Here is a 16,158-nt window from a genome sequence, read left to right on the forward strand (position 1 = left end):
CTGCAGAGCTGCCTTCCAGCAGGTCAACCCCCAGCCTGTACTGTGCATGGGGTTATCCTTCCCCAGGTGCAGGACCCTGCAACTTGCCTATGTTGAACTTCAGGAGGTTCCTCTCCGCCCAGCTCTCCAGCCTGCCCAGGTCCCTCTGAATGGCAGCACAGCCTTCTGCTGTGTCAGCCACTCCCCCCAGTTTTGTATCATCAGCAAACTTGCTGAGGGTGCACTCTGTCCCTTCATCCAGGTCATTGATGAATACACTGAACAAGACTGGACCCAGGACTGACCCCTGGGGGACACCGCTAGGCTCCAGGCCTCCAACTAGGCTCTGTGCCACTGACCACAACCCTCTGAGCTCTGCCATCCAGCCAGTTCTCAATCTACCTCGCTGTCCACTCATCCAGCCCGCACTTCCTGAGCTTGCCTATGAGGATGTGATGGGAGACAGGGTCAAAAGCTTTACTAAAGTCCTGGTAGACGACATCCACTGCTCTCCCCGAATCTATCCAGCCAGCTGTCCCATCACAGAAGGCTATGAGGTTGGTTAAGCGTGATTTTTCTTTGGTGAATCCATGCTGACTACTCCAGATCACCTTCTTGTCCTCCACATGCTTACACTCTTACAAGTAACATGAAAGCAAAGAACGCAAAAAAAAAAAAAAAATTTTTACTTGGAGAGGAGACTTGCTTAAAACCACTCAAGTAAAACCAACTTTTGCAATATCGTTATCTAAATTAGTCAAAGTAGTGCAAGATGTTAAAAAGCAAGCTGAGGAGAGAAGAAAAAACAATCTGGACAGACTACTTCAAACATTCTGCCCTGCTCAACAGGCAACTTATTCTATTGTTCTTTCACTCTTCACTCCTTCTAAACTTAACTCTGCAAATTTCATTAAGGCTCTAGACCTAGATTAGGCTTCCATTACGCTTTCTGAGCTCCACAGTATGTCAATCTATGTGAAAGAAATATTTACGTTGTTCTAGTCTCATCTCTCCCACAGATTTTTTGGATGAAGCTGGAACAAGGTTTTTGGTGGCATTCAGCTGCCTGTAACACAACATTTAATGCCATTTTCAACAGCTGGGGCCCTCCATTCGGCTCCTAGCTGCCACTTCGGAAAGGCAAGCACATCCTGTAGTTCCTGGGTCAGATCTGCCAGGTCTCACGTGAATGTCTCAAGTGTATTCTGGCCTCTAACACTGTGTAAGATGCCACGTTAACCAAATGAATGATAAATTTAGTGCCTGTCTGTATTCTTCCGGTTCACTATTTATAACATGGGGAACACTTCCTATTTTACACACTTATTGTGCAGCCAGGCAATCCAACACTGCACAAAATAGCAAATTTTGCCACTATGCATTAAGGTTTATAATGTGCATTAAGTGTCCTTGACAGATGGAAAGTAAGTGAAGGAAATCTGAAATTAGTTCTACAAGGACATACACAGAATGTTGTACCTGGGACAAAACAAATCTGCGGATCGGTATAGATTGGGGATCAGCTGGCTAGGAAACAACTCTGCAGAAGACGACCAAAGGTCTGGTGGACAAGTGGACATGAGTCAGCAGCGTCTCCTTGCAGTGATGAAAGTTAACTGCATGCTGGGCTGTATTAGCAAGAACATAGCCCACAGATGAGGGAAACGATTAGTGCCCTGTACTCAGCACATGTGAGTAGAGCAGAATACTGAGTTTGGTTTTAGATTCCCCAGCACAAAAGAGACTGACAAACTGTGGAAAGAGAAATAAAAGAGACTGGACAGTGGAAAGCCGCTAAAATGGTGAGTATGCGGGAGCTCAGCTGGAGGCCAAGAGGGATGCATTTGTCCAGCCTGGAGAAGAGAAGGCTAAGGGAGGATGTAAGTGCTGTCTTCTAATATCTGAAGAAGTGGTAGTGAACCTGTTTCAGAGAAAACGGAGCCAGATTCTTTTCAGAGTAGCACAAGAGAAGGATAAGAGGAACTATCACAGATTGCAACGTGGGAAATTCCTGTTGGAAAAAACGGTTCACCATGATGGTAGTCAAACACTTGGACTCGCTGCCCAGAGAGGCTGTAGAATCTCCATCCTTGGAGACTTTGAAAACTTGACCGGACAAGGAACTGAGCAACCTAGTCTACTTTTGAAATTAGACCCACTTTGAGCAGGACATTGGACTAGACACCTCCAGAGGTCCCTTCCAGCCTATTTTTCCTACAATTCTAAATAATAACTTTAAATACATAATATATTTACTTTAGAACTTTACTTGTTCTATTAAGGTATTTCTGGCATCCTGGACATCTTGGAACAAGTTGGGATCATCAGCCTCCAGCAGTGGCTTTTGCTCAAAATTTTTTCCGTCATCCAAACCAGAAGGAGATTTCCAAATAATTCGTTCTTTAGTCACAACATCAACCAGTCCTCTGAAGGTCTTGGCTTCCCCAATGGGCCACTGCAAAGAGAACAGAAATTTTAGACAATTACTGTATATTAAGAAAGGAGTTCCATTCAAAAGAAAAGCAGATAAGCATAATTTCAAAGTTTACCTGTAAAAGCAAAGGTTTTGTCTTCAACTTTTGTCTGATGCTCTCAACAGCATATGTAAAACTGTATTAAAACAATAGATATGGAAAGTTACCCAAAATGTAATGATACAGTCAACTAGGTTTACCGTTTGTATTCACAGCAAAAATTACTCCCCTAGCTACACAAAAATATGCATCTGTATTATCACCATATACTAAGCATTAACGTAATTTGCTCACTCTCTGCTTAAGAGAATATACCTTAATTTGATTAGACACATTATCTTACAAGGTCTTCAACAACGATTAAAGCAATACCTTGCTCCATTTTTGTCCATCTTGTTTAAAAAGCAAATTCGTGGTATCTGATGCTTGTCTGCTTGTCTCCACACTGTCAGAGTTTGGGCCTAAAGCAAAAGAAAAACATTAGTGCTGGCAGTTGAACCATAGACTCCATAATGTGAGATATCATGTTGCTCGTTAAACAACGCAAGTAACACCGATCAACAGTTCTCTCACCCTTTCTACACAGCAAAGGACATGCTGTGGAACACTGTGCTTTCGAAACATGTAACTTTTCTCCAGAACTACTTGAGCGTCTCATGCTACAAACTAAAATTTCAGCCTGCCTCCACCTTTTCTACAAGATGCCCAAAAGAATGTACTAAACATACATCAGTGGGAAGGGAGAAACTCTGGCTGAAAATGATTCATTTTCTGCATGAAATCTGATAGTAAGAAGTGAACAGATTTAATTTCTTTCCACTAGTGGAGCTAATCAGAAGTATTCACCTCACTCTAAATCTGTAACGAAAAAAAAAAAAAAAAAAACCAGAACACACACAACCCTCCCACACACATTAGGCTCCCGTACTTAACAGGAACACCACTTATTTGCCCCTTATTCTGTGGAAATTTCTGTACCTCACAGGACTTAAAATCAAATGCTCAGCTTCTGACCTCAGGCAAATTTTGATCAAAGCATGAACAGAGATAATGCAGAGCAACCCCTCCATATCATTGTTATTTCAGTGTTTTTTAAGTCATTAGACGCAAGAAATTCTACCAGTCGTTTTTACCTCAACACCAGCTGAAGCATCAAACACAGCTACTGCTCCATCCAGGACTCTCAAGCAACGCTCAACTTCCACTGTAAAGTCCACATGACCTGAAAAACAATTTTCATTTTGCACTGTCATAAATCAAACAGGCAACATCAATAGATTGTTGTATTCTTTTTTTTTTTTTTTTTTTTTACCATGCCAAAAACAACTCTGTCTTTACTGTCAGAGAAACACGCTCAGCAATCTTTGAAACACAAAGCATAGTTACATTGCAGTCCCAGAACTGAAAGCAATGTAGTGTGGAAATATTTGAGAAATAAGCTTGCTTTAGGCACCAGGAAACAATTAGTCAAAAGCGAACAAAGCTCAGTAGGCTTATTTATTGCAGCAATTCAACCAATTAAATATCACACCATATTTTAAAACCAAAGCTTACGTTCTACATCACCTCACCTCCTCTCCTCTCTCCTAATAACAAGAGTACTCCTAAAATGCAGTACCTGGGGTGTCAATCAGATTGATTCTATAGTCTTTCCAGTCAAAAGTAACAGCAGCAGACTGAATAGTAATACCACGTTCTCGCTCTTGTACCATGAAATCTGTCACTGTGTCCCCATCATCAACATCTGTGAACAGAAATTAGGATAACAGTTGAGTAAATAAATAATTCAAAAGATGAACTTGTCTTGGAACAAAGATGATGGGGGAGATTTGAAAATACTGTCCCTTTTGTATATGTATAAGCTATGAAAACTATCACTTACTCAGAGAAAGACAGCATCAGGTAATTTATCTAGATTCCATTTCTTGACAAGAAATGCTCCGTAAAGACAAGCACTTCAAACAACCTTTTTTGTTCTTTTTAATTGAAGTAACACTGTGAGAAACTTAAAAATTAAAACAAAACCCCAAATTCTGAACAACCTACACTGTTAAAAAAAAAAAACCTAGCTGCATTTACTGTATGGAATCTGATGTGTTAAAAGTTAAAAGTTAATTAAGTTAAATTAACGCTACAGTTAGTTAAAGTTAAGTGAGAGTCTTTTTTTTTCCCCCTTAATAAGAAGGGAAGCAGTCCCACATTTCCAAACGACTAAGCCACCAAGTTCAACCACTCCACAGGCCCAATGTCGTCTAACATTCCCATACGCAGTAGAGAACACGGAGCTCAACTTAAAAGGTCGAAAGGTAGCACAAATGGAGCGACCCTTTCAAATCTTGAGTCTATCCTGATACTGAACTCTTTCAAGGGCTGGAGAGACTGCAGAGGAACTAAATTCTATCATTTTCTCCATGCCAATCATTAATGGAGTCCACCTCAGTCTCACTCCTTCTGATGGCATTTACAAAGATCTGCGAGAGTTGTTTTAGCAAGGAATTCTTCTCTGGGTTGCAGCTTTCAAAATAAATGGCCACTTTCTGTTAATCTGGTTTCTTTACATTTCAAAAGGGAACAGGAGAAACAGTTCTGCCAGAATAGCCAATGAACAATACATAAAAGCAGGAGAACCTCTAATTAAGAGTTAAACGAATCATAATGCGTTAAAATTAAAAAAAAAAAAAGTCTGTTGTCTCTAGAGGTGCAACCGCCTTAGACTACAATGGAAAGTGCATTACACTTTCAATATCCTGCAGCACAACTTTGAAACAATTGGCTTCTACGCAAAATATTCTAAGAGCTGCCTCTAACTACATTGTGTATTATTGCATATTACTGTTAAATCTCTCAAAGCTAGTAGAATACAAAAAGTAGTTCTAACCTCCAAGTGTTCTTATGTATCCAGAATAATACAGCATTCTCTCCGTCGTTGTAGTTTTCCCTGCATCAATGTGGGCCATGATGCCAATGTTACGGATTCTGCACAACGCAAACGCATTTCCTTTACTGTCGTTAACTTTTTATTCCGTGATTTTGTTATCTGAATAAATCATTCATATTCACTGAGAACAGCACATCAGATGAGTAAGATTTCTCCTCTGCTGCATAACTGATACAGTTAATGTTCTGATACTGAGGTACAACAGTATTGAAATGGTGGATTCTCTCTAAATTGGTAATGTTCAGACTTTTGGAACAGGCTTCCATACTTCACTTCTGTAATAGTTTGGCCTCACTCTGCACCCATCTGCCCCACACAGAAACAGCCCCTCCACCCTCTGGTCTGCCTCAACGACGACTGAAACAATCAGTTTCGCACACCTCCTTTTGCACCCCAGACCTAGCACCCAAGCCCCCACAGAGCTGACCTTGATTCTGTTCAGCCCAGTCTCTTTTTTCCCAAGCGCCTTGCCGAGAGGCTCCCAACGTTGCTTTACCGCCTCTGCACATCATAGGCAAAGGCCTCGTGACCAGCCCCCGCACTCACCATTATTCCTAGCCTAATTAGCTTATCGGACAGAGGCGGTCTTCCAAGGGAATTTCATCCCCACACCCTTCCTCTGACAGCTCAGTCCCTAACCACCTCCTCCTCAATGTTCAGGCCCTCGTCTAACAAGGCTCTCCCAGGAACATGAAGTACAGCTTTGCCCATCGTGATGCTCTGGTTGCCAAGACATTTCCTCCCCCGACACTCAGCTCTCAATGACTGTCATGGATTTCAATCTTCTCTCTAAGAGGGCAATTCTGGTTCTGATGATGTAAACAGAAGACTCCCATTTTACAAGCCTGAGACTAACTCCAACGTTAACAACTGTTCTGTATTGAAGTGTCAGAAAGGTAGAAGAAAGGAAACGCTAACTGTAATTTAGAACAGAAGATGCGCACTGCAATACCCTTGACATTTTGCCAGATCAATTACCTGGAGCGTCTGTTACATAGGAAAAATAAGTTAGCATTACTTACCTGGATATGTGAGGGTTGATGACAGAACGTAGAGATTTAACATCTCCTGGAAAAAAAAAGAACAAAACAAAGATAAAAATAAAGATTTGCCGTACTGACCTCAATGTAGAAATGACAGACTTTAACAAAATTAAATATATTTAACAACACTAAAAAGCCTGTCTGAAGAAAGATTCAGATGGAGCCACAATTCATGGCAATCCCTAAACCCTATAACCTCAAACTTCTCAGGTATGTGCTGGATTTTTGACAAGTCTTATGGGAAAAAAAAAGAGAGAGAGAGAGAGAGAGAGAGAGAGAAGCTCTTCAAAGAGATGTAATTTAGAAACAGTAGGACAAAGCCAACAAAGAAAAGTATCATCAGCACAGCCATATCTTATTCTGCAGAAGTGATACCAAGTACATGCCATAGTTCAAGATAATTGTGATGCTGCAATTCAGCTGAACTAGGCATTAGATAACAAATTTCAAAACTTATTTTTCCTTTAAACGCTAGGGATAGGCAGCATGTTTCTTGGGAAGAAGATGCAAACTGAGCTAAGAAAATATGGGGCATAAGAGTTTTAAATTCATATTTTATTGAAAGACATTTCCTCTCTCTCACACTATTTAACTGGAAAATAAGTTGTCAAGCTAAATGTTTATGAAACTAATCTATAATTCAGTTACTTAAATAAGCCATTTAAATGCTGTTTAAGTTACTCACTTTCCTAATACTTTCTTCCGTTTTAATTTATCTTTGATATGCCAGACAAAATTCAACAATATTTAAACTAACATTCCTTCACCATCTACAAATCATTCCTTTTTATCACAGAAAACATTAAGGAGGTATCTTACAGGTTAACACCGCAATGGTGAGAAACAACCATCTTACAAGAAACAAGGCAGCAGGCTGGAAACTCACCAAAAAAAGCTATAAAAACTCCAACTAACACTCCTTTTTTTCTCCAATCTCTAAAATAAATCAACTGTCACGAGTATTTTTTGAGACTTCCTGATTAAGTCATGACATCTTCTTACGTATGGACTGAACCTTCACGTGACGTGCTGAGGTATTCAGCGCAGCGAAACTAGGCATCAATATAGCATGCAGGGACATTGCATAGACAGCTCCATAAAAACAGTAACACGCAGCAACATAGACTAGAATGCCAGCAGGAATGCAGAAGAGGAAATCTTCTTCTCAGATACATGATTGCAGATTAAGACTTTTGCTAACATACACAGCACTGAATCCATAAACATGAAGTTTGTTACCCACCTATGATCAGTATCTTCTTCCTGCCTCCCTCTTCATCAAAATCGTTGTGAAAAAAATGGTCCTGACTTCCCACACTACTTTATTAATTGATTTCCACTGAACAGCAATGCAGCTGTTCAGAAAACAATAAAAATCCCTTTTAACTGAAATTTTGTTTTCAAGGCATCTTTTTTCTCTATCTCTCTTTAATCCTAATGTGCAAAGAAGATACAGTAATGATAACTTAAAGCTTCATTCTCTTTAATCAGAAATTCCTGTCCTTCCCCCCCCATGTCCAATGGGCTGCCTATCATCAGTTACCTGATTGCAAATTAATGCTCAGGCAATGAGGCAGAGGTTCCTGCACACTTGACAGCTGAGTAGATTTCTCATCCGTGTGTGTGTGTGTGTGAGTGAGTGTGCGTGTGAGTGAGTGTGTACACATACATATATATAATTTTTTTCCTAAAGGCCTCATACCATATGCCTACTGAGAGAAAGGCAGCTATAGAGAACACATCTTTTCAGTCCTTGAATGAAAAAAAAAAAAAAACCAAAAATCCAAAACTATGTAATAAAATACAGTATAGGAAGTATTCTTTCCTATTTTTAGAGTGATTGCTACTACTACTAGGCTATAAACTAAATTCAGCAAAATAAGAAAATAACTTAAACTCGTACCTGGTGGGGAACTGTAGTTTCTCTGACTACAGCTCTGTTGTGTCAGACTTATGACTCTCATCCTTGTCTTCCAGAAACACATACGCTTAATAAGAAAAAATCATAGAGAAATTTTATTACTATAAAGGACTATTTTGTAGATATATTTTTGGCAGTTGTAGAAAAATACATACAAATAAAATCCGCAGGAACAGATACTGTTGTTTGGTATTTACATAAACTCAAACCACCACCTATTTGGAAACAGGAGCATGAAGACAGTAGCACCAAGATTCAAACCAAGTCCACCCCCAATAATACTCGTAAAGTCTAGTAGAAATCTATGACGACATCAATAAAATTTGTCAGTAGCTACATTTTTTAACGTTCCTAAGTATTTAAATTACATAAATTTAAATGAAAAATGCTAAACAATCAACATCACAGGTAACCAAAAAAGTTTACAGAAATATTACAAGTACAGTTTGCAGATTCTGACTTATGCAAAGCCTGAGTATAACAAGAAATAAGTTATATATTTAGTTCAGATATCCTACTGAATTTGAAGTCAAGACTAAAAAAGAAGTATGTTTATTCGGAGTAAACGAAGTACAGCTTTTGTTCACAGAGAGAGCATCGAGACTTGGGACAAAGTTTACCTTACTGCACAAACTTGACGGCCTCAACACATTCACTGAAAAATTCCTTGTAACAGTCAGCATCGTGGCTCCCATGTCTAAAGATGTTCCCTGCCAAAATAAGTAAACATTGTGCAAAGTGCTTATGCACTTTGTAGCAGGTAACTGTAGCAGGTAGCAGTAGCAGGTAACTATGCTACTTCCACATAAAACAATCAAGAAACTTATTGTTTTTCAGGTTAGCCAGATTGCACTTTTCAGGTTATTGTTCTGTGAGTTAAATCAGTGCCAGACCCATACAAGTAATGGTATTAGGCCTTAAAAACGCAGCATAACTCTACACCCACGACCGCTAAACCGTACACCCACAAACCCTAACGTATTTCTCAAAGACGTTTAAAACTAGAAAAAGTAAAAAAACCCACAGCGTAGTCCCTACTCACGCTCAAACAGGCTCCAAAGTCCTGGCTGCAGATCCCTGAACTGTAAGCGGCTGTAACCTCAGAGGTGGGGTGCGGTGTCGGGGAGCTGTTGCAGGTACGGAGAGCAAACGCTACAACTTGTTAAACATCACCCCGGCCGCTGCGACGCAACACCGCGGAGCGTGAGTTTTAAAAATAATCCTGGCCGGCGACCACCTACTTGAGGGCCCCGCTGGCCGAGGGAAGCGCAGCCCTCCTCCCCGCTGCGACTTGCGAGTTCCGCTCCTGCGCGGCTCCCCGAGACCCACGAGCCGCCCCTCGGCCCCCGGCGGCTCCCGCCCGCCGCCTCCCCGGGCCCCCGGCGGCTCCTCGCACAGGCCGGCGCCGCCCCGGTACTCCCGGCCTCGCCCAGCCTCTCCCCGCCGCTGCCGGACGCGCACCGGCGGCGCGACGGGCCGGCGCGGAGGAGCCGCGCGCTCCCGCCGGGGCCGGCGCGGGGCAGCCGCGGCCGCAGGGACGAGGCGGCCCGACGCGAGGGCGGCCGCCCGCACTCCCAGAGTGCTCTGCGCCGACGGAACGGGACGCGCTTCTTCTCTCTTCCGGCCGGCCGCCACTTGCTCATCGCCCCGAGTTCCGGCCTCTCACCGCGGCCGAACGAGAACGGGGCTGCCGAAAACGCCGCCCCGGCCCTTCGGGCCGCTCCTTTTCTCGCTTCCCGGCGGCGCGGGGCCCTCGGCGGGTGCAGGCAGCCGCTTCTCCTGCAGGCGGAACCAAGGCGTCCCGAGGCAGCGTTTCCAGCCGGGGCCGCTTCGCAGCGGGTCCGCCCTTTTCGCTGCGCGTGAGCGAGCGAGGCGGCTGCTGGGGGCGGCCGCGGAGGGCGAGGGGCCGCCGCCATGGTGAGGGGCGCGGGGCGCGGGGGAGAATCGGGGCCCCGAGGGAGCCGGCGGGCGGGCGGGAGCGGAGCGGGCCGCAGGAGCGCCGAGGGGGAGGGCGCGGGCCGGGGCCGGGGGGCGGCGGGCGCCGTTACCTGCTGACGGCGCCTCCTGCTCGCCCCCAGCCGCAGAACGAGCACATCGAGCTGCACCGCAAGCGGCACGGCCGCCGCCTGGACTACCATGAGCGGAGGAGGAAGAAGGAGGGCCGCGAGGCTCACGAGCGGTCGAGGAAGGCCAAGAAGATGATAGGGCTGAAGGCCAAGCTCTACCACAAGCAGCGCCACGCTGAGAAGATACAAATGAAAAAGACGTGAGTATGCACCCGCTCTTCGGTAGCGTTCAGGTCTGGTACGTGAAGGATGCGATTAGGTACGAATACGGTTTCAACCGGCTCTTACTTCGGTTATGCGTTATACTTTGAATTACTGTTTCGTTTGTAGGAGAAAGAGGTTTTTTGCCGCAATTAAGATAAGGTTATCTTCCTCTTTTCTCTCTGGGTGTTTCTGCCATTAGCAGTTTAACAATAATTCTGTTATTAAAAGCAATCTGGAAGATACACGTTAACCAGCAGTAATGATTACTGGAACGTGCTTGTGACAAAAATGCAGAAATATTAATGCATTTGTTTAGGGTTTTTATCTTGACTCCTGTATTACTGTTAAAAGGGAAAAAAAAAAGCCTGGTGCCTTTCATCAACTGTGTTAATAGGAACAAGTACAATAACATACACTCTGTGTAACATACACTGTATGTTCAAGCAGAATGCCAGGCTCGTCATCCAGGATAAATTACAATTTCAAGCTTAGATTAAAAAAAAACATTTTTCTCAGAACTTTCTTTGTTGTTCAGGCCTTGAAATCAAAAATAATTATAGCATTTGTTTATTGCTAATGAATTTAGTATCCGTCACCACGTGTCGTTTGTGTTGTTTTCCAAGCGTAGTCAGTTATTTTCTTCAGCTACTTGCAAGGTGCTGAGTTTGATTATAGGTTTGGGGGGGGTGGTTTTGTTTCGTTTGAAAACGGCCTCACAGGTAACAGAACATGATTACTTCAGTGCCTTTACAGACACACACCACACTCAAACTTAAGTGCTGCCTTCAAGTCTCAGAAGAGTAGCAGCATTTTTTTTTTTTTTTCAGAGAGGAAGGCTATTACCTCTTAAAGTGCTTGGCTTTGAGAGTTACAGTGTTTAAGCCATTCAGAAATTTCTTAGCAAGTATCATGTGTTTCTGTTTTGACAGAAATTGGAAGGCTTTCCTGCACTCTGATATCAAAATTGTTATTTTAAATGAAATCACCAGTGTTCCGTGAAAAATATTTAGGATTAATCCTTCAATATCAACGTGTACTGCTTTGATTACAAATGCATCTCTCTAAAGTAAGCTCTGAGTAGGCACAAGTTCAAGGTGGAAGGACAGTTTTTCATCTCTCATCTACAAAAGTACTTTTTCTGCTCTCAATACTGAATGGGTTTTAAAAAATAGTCTTTCTTTTCTTGCAGCATTAAAATGCATGAAAAGAGAAATACAAAGGAAAAGAACGATGAAAAGACACCTAAAGGAGCTGTACCAGCATACCTGTTGGACAGGGAGGGCCAGTCCCGAGCTAAAGTTCTCTCTAACATGATCAAACAGAAGAGAAAAGAAAAAGCTGTAAGTAAATGTGTTAATAAATTCAGATACTTACTGTTGCTCGTGACGATGACCACTTTATATCATCGATGCTCAGATGGCTCTCAGCCTGTAAGCAAAGTCTAAATATTGATACTGTGCAAAACCTATAACTATGACTCACTTAGCCATCTAGGACAAAATAAGCATATGCAATATCTTGCCTATCATAAATTTAATCGTTATGTAAACTGAGAAGCTATAAGTTGTATGAGAGGTCTAGTTTACAACTTCTCTTATTTTATTCTTTGTCCTCTTTCATTTACCAATGCTGCATGCATATAAGACTACTAGCAATTTTTTTTTTTTTTCCCTCTAGGGGAAATGGGAGGTTCCTGTGCCAAAAGTCCGTGCACAAGGAGAAACAGAAGTTTTAAAAGTGATCCGTACAGGAAAGAGAAAGAAGAAGGCCTGGAAGAGAATGGTTACAAAAGTTTGTTTTGTCGGAGATGGCTTTACGAGGAAACCTCCTAAATATGAACGATTCATTCGACCGATGGTAATGTTCTTGAGACTTAAAGACTATTTAAGTAATTCTGTTTACTTGCTGCTCTGACCTCCAGTGGGGAGGAAGCTTTCTTTTATGACAACACACTTGGTTAAACTACCGATTTAGAATATTCTTATTAGTATGTTTGAAGAAATCTAAACTTAGAATAGCTTGGGGGCAGGGGTGGACCCCTGCAGTCACATCCCTCTGTCTGCATTGAAATAGTTCTACTCTTACTGGCATCCTCTGAATTACAAGAGGACGTTAAAGCTAGCAGCTCCCAAATTAGCATGGGACAGTCTGTAAGGCAAACGCTTTGACATAGCATATAAAGTTGATGGCATCTTTCTTTTTCAAGCTGCTGTGATTCTGTACATTGCAGAAGCCAGATCCCTGTTTTAGGGCTCTCTAACACACTCTCTTTCTGGCTTGTTAATGAGCCCAGCTTGGAGCACAGCAGTGCCAGTAGGTAGGGAAGTGCTGCGTCTTCTGTTCCTCCATCCTGTGTGGACTCTAGCTGCCTGGCAGCGCACAGGAGGAGGAGTTCGATTGTCCAGGCCAGTGTAATTTTGTTATAAACACCTGCTCCTGTTTCCCCACAGGAAAAGACAAAGGCATTAGGCAGGCTGCCTGTTGGATTATACTCCATTACTAGTTTGATAGTTATCTTACGCAGAGGCCTTTGATAGATTTTACTGACCCAGAAGTACTAAGTAGTAAAGTCTCCTTTGCAGAGCGCTTCCAGGTCACTAGATAGAAAGTCCTATAAGAGATGGGCCTTTAATATTGTAATTCATGAAGGATATTTTTCAGGTTTACATGAAGTAAAACAAAATCTCAAATCTGAAAACCAGTAAGACTGTAAAATGCTTTACCATTAGGTCCTGATTTCTTCATGGGACAGAAGCCATCTGTGGTAGCAAGCGTTCTTCTTGCACTACTATTAAAAATTGGCACCCTGAAAATACACATAAAGAATTTCATCTCACCTTGTCATTAATCAGGTTTTAACAAATCTGGCAGTCTATAATAGATTACACTTTATATGCTAAGTTGTTTCATTATTTCTAGTCTCTTAAAATGCATGAAACTGAGGATGTAATGCTAAAAATGTTAAATTAATCGCAAGAACTTAAAGTAAATATTAACTTGTTCCAACGCTCCTTATGCAATAGGGCTTACGTTTCAAGAAGGCACATGTGACACATCCTGAACTTAAAGCTACTTTTTGCCTACCTATCCTTGGTGTAAAGAAGAATCCTTCTTCTCCTTTGTATACAACACTGGGTGTAATTACCAAAGGTACCGTCATTGAGGTGAATGTGAGTGAGCTTGGCCTCGTGACCCAAGGAGGCAAAGTAATCTGGGGTAAGTAGCCAAGCTAGCTGTACTGCAGAACTAGTCTTAAAATTTTAAGAGTACACGAGGCAATAGAGATTTAAGTCTGCATCCTATAAATTGTCAGCATTAATCCATTCTTAAATGTTAGTTTGGGGCTGTAGCAGAAGCAACTGCTAGACAGCTATAAAAACGCAAGCTGCAAGTTCTAATCTTAGGCTTCTGATTCACATTTTCAACATCAAATTAGGTAAAGTTCAGAAAAATGGCTTCACTTATTAGGCTATGTCTTGTATTAACCAGTGCTACAAGTCTATAATGACCTAACCACACAAACTGTAAATAGTCACGTTGCGTTTTTGGTGGAACTTCTGACTAGGAGTGTCTTCACAGGATCAGGCTGACTTGGGCTATAGTCCAAGCCAGCCTCCCCATTAAAAGAACTTGTGGGAGTATCAGGTTTTGTTTGTTTGTTTGTTTTTAAATGTACTCAGAACTTGAAGTGATACATTTACAGAACAGCCTGAAGGAAAAATATTTTGAAAATCTTGTTTCCAGCTCAGCAGAAACTGAATTTAGATTTCAAAATGTATTTCCTCTTGGAACAAGAGTTTCCTAGACTTCAAAACAGACTTGTGGATTAAACATGCAAACATGGAAAATTCTGATTTAGTTTATGTGCAAAGTACTTCAAGCTTTTGTAGACATTTAACTCCCTTTTGTCTTCAGGGAAATATGCACAAGTAACAAACAATCCAGAAAACGATGGCTGTATTAATGCAGTTCTACTTGTCTAAGTGGCGTCTGAGACAAAGCGATGGACACAGGCTCCCACAAAATCAGTGCAGTTTCAACAAGGTCGCAAGATCTCTGGCATGTTCAACCACTGAACAACTGACCCCCGCAAGCTGGTGAGGAACTTAAAACTTGCCAGACAGACCGCTCAGATTTTTGTATTTATTATCTCTTTGTTCAGCTGAACGTTGTTCAAATAAAGTGAATCAATTTTCACATTTTGCTAACATGGTATGGATTTAACCTAAATCTTCTTGGTGTTTTTACAGTAGCAGGTTCCTGGCTTAAATTCACAGCATAAATATTCAGCTCACTATTCTTACTGGTGGGAAATACAGCTGTTATCGCCCGTGAGAGCAAGATGGGGACCTCTACTGTAACAGCTGCAGGTATAGAACAGTATGTGAACTTGCATTCTGCTTCTGGAGAATCAATACATCTGGATGAATGCAACCATAATCTTACTGCAGACTGACACTAGTAATTAAACATTCCTAGTTTGGTACTTGCCCATATAGAAGCATGTGCTTGAGACAACATGAGCAGCACAATGGAAAGAAGAGGAGAGGGAAGGGGGGAAAAAAAAACACACCTAGAAGGGTGGTTTTTTTCTTTTTCATGTTACTTCCCTTCTTTCTCCCCTCTGTATCCATGACTGCCTTAAGGGAAAGCCGAGTGCTTCCATGCAGAAGAACTGCTTTATGATTTCAAATTGAAAAGTTGTGGTTTTAGGATAATGTGAGATTAGAGAATGACATGACAATACTGATGGCTACAAGTAGCTGTAGTTTTGTGGTGGTTTGGTTGTTTTAAAAACATTCAAATAAAACTGAAGTCACAAGCATTAGCTGGTATAGTTAGCTTGCATCCTCAGAAAATACAAGAAACAAAAGCTGCTTCTAAACAGGAAGTTATCAGTGATGCTGTACTGTATTGGTAATCTTCCAGAGATACAAATATTAACTTTAAAGTCAAGAATTTGGTGGTAAACAAACTTAGCACCATCTACTGCTGCAATACACACACACACACACTCTCATTTTGTGTTCCTACTCTTAAATAATATGTAAAGCCAAAGAGCTTTAACCATGACTTCTGAGTCGAATCAATTATGAAGAGTGTCTGCAGTTTTATGAAAGCATTCTTACCCCCCCCCGTCTGTGTTTTAAAAGAAGAGTGTTCAGAGCTGTTAAGATATTTCAGAAGCCAGCGTGTGAACAGTTTTTCAGCTCTTTTTTCTGGCCTTTACAATAATGGAAGCTTAAGACTGGCGTTTACTATGTGCATGTGACACTCAGTAAGCCACAGAAGCAGGTAGTCTGGCAGATATAAACATAGAATCACAGAATGGTTGCTGTTGGAAAGGACCTGTGGAGACTGTTAGGCAGGGGGTCGGACTAGACAGAGTTTAGAACAGGCAGCTCAGGACATTGTTCAGTCAGGTTTTGAAAATCTCCAAAGACGGAGACCCCCCCAACTTCTCTGGGCACCCAGTTCCAGTGTTTCTCACCATAGAACTTTTTCCTCAAGTCTCTTGTATTTCAATATATGC

General features: G+C 41.9%; 2 protein-coding genes across 6 annotated transcripts in view; one reads left to right on the top strand and one right to left on the bottom strand.

Moving 5' to 3' along the window:
- Positions 1-10,481, bottom strand: part of LOC138064825 (ribosome-releasing factor 2, mitochondrial-like) — a 19,446-nt gene extending 8,965 nt beyond the window's left edge. For 3 of the 5 annotated variants that reach the window (XM_068928847.1, XM_068928846.1, XM_068928852.1), the window contains exons 1-11: positions 10,404-10,481; positions 9,398-9,482; positions 8,976-9,065; positions 8,338-8,422; positions 6,414-6,459; positions 5,332-5,429; positions 4,072-4,197; positions 3,587-3,675; positions 2,826-2,914; positions 2,529-2,589; positions 2,249-2,434 (exon numbers count right to left, since the gene is read on the bottom strand). In XM_068928847.1, coding sequence (XP_068784948.1) covers positions 2,249-2,434; positions 2,529-2,589; positions 2,826-2,914; positions 3,587-3,675; positions 4,072-4,197; positions 5,332-5,429; positions 6,414-6,459; positions 8,338-8,422; positions 8,976-9,065; positions 9,398-9,482; positions 10,404-10,450 — 1,002 coding nt within the window. In that variant the 5' untranslated portion in view covers positions 10,451-10,481. Of the gene's footprint in view, positions 1-2,248; positions 2,435-2,528; positions 2,590-2,825; positions 2,915-3,586; positions 3,676-4,071; positions 4,198-5,331; positions 5,430-6,413; positions 6,460-8,337; positions 8,423-8,975; positions 9,066-9,397; positions 9,483-9,596; positions 9,795-10,403 lie in introns of those variants that run through there. The other 2 variants (XM_068928848.1, XM_068928851.1) reach the window with 2 other exon arrangements.
- LOC138064827 (ribosome biogenesis protein NSA2 homolog) lies at positions 9,948-14,822 on the top strand. Its single transcript, XM_068928860.1, has 6 exons — positions 9,948-10,272; positions 10,434-10,621; positions 11,815-11,965; positions 12,303-12,482; positions 13,649-13,841; positions 14,541-14,822. Exons 1-6 carry the CDS (start codon positions 10,270-10,272, stop codon positions 14,606-14,608), a joined length of 783 nt encoding a protein of 260 aa, XP_068784961.1. The 5' UTR covers positions 9,948-10,269; the 3' UTR covers positions 14,609-14,822.
- Positions 14,823-16,158: the final 1,336 nt, after the last annotated feature.

The sequence above is a fragment of the Struthio camelus genome, chromosome Z (assembly GCF_040807025.1).
Source record: "Struthio camelus isolate bStrCam1 chromosome Z, bStrCam1.hap1, whole genome shotgun sequence".
Taxonomy (NCBI): Eukaryota; Metazoa; Chordata; class Aves; order Struthioniformes; family Struthionidae; genus Struthio; species Struthio camelus.

What these genes read in the sequence shown, in the direction of transcription:
- LOC138064827 (XM_068928860.1), top strand. An exon ending in AAGATACAAATGAAAAAGAC is followed by an intron (nt 10,622 to 11,814) that starts GTGAGTATGCAC and finishes CTTTTCTTGCAG; the next exon opens with CATTAAAATGCATGAAAAGA. An exon ending in AGGAGGCAAAGTAATCTGGG is followed by an intron (nt 13,842 to 14,540) that starts GTAAGTAGCCAA and finishes TTTTGTCTTCAG; the next exon opens with GGAAATATGCACAAGTAACA.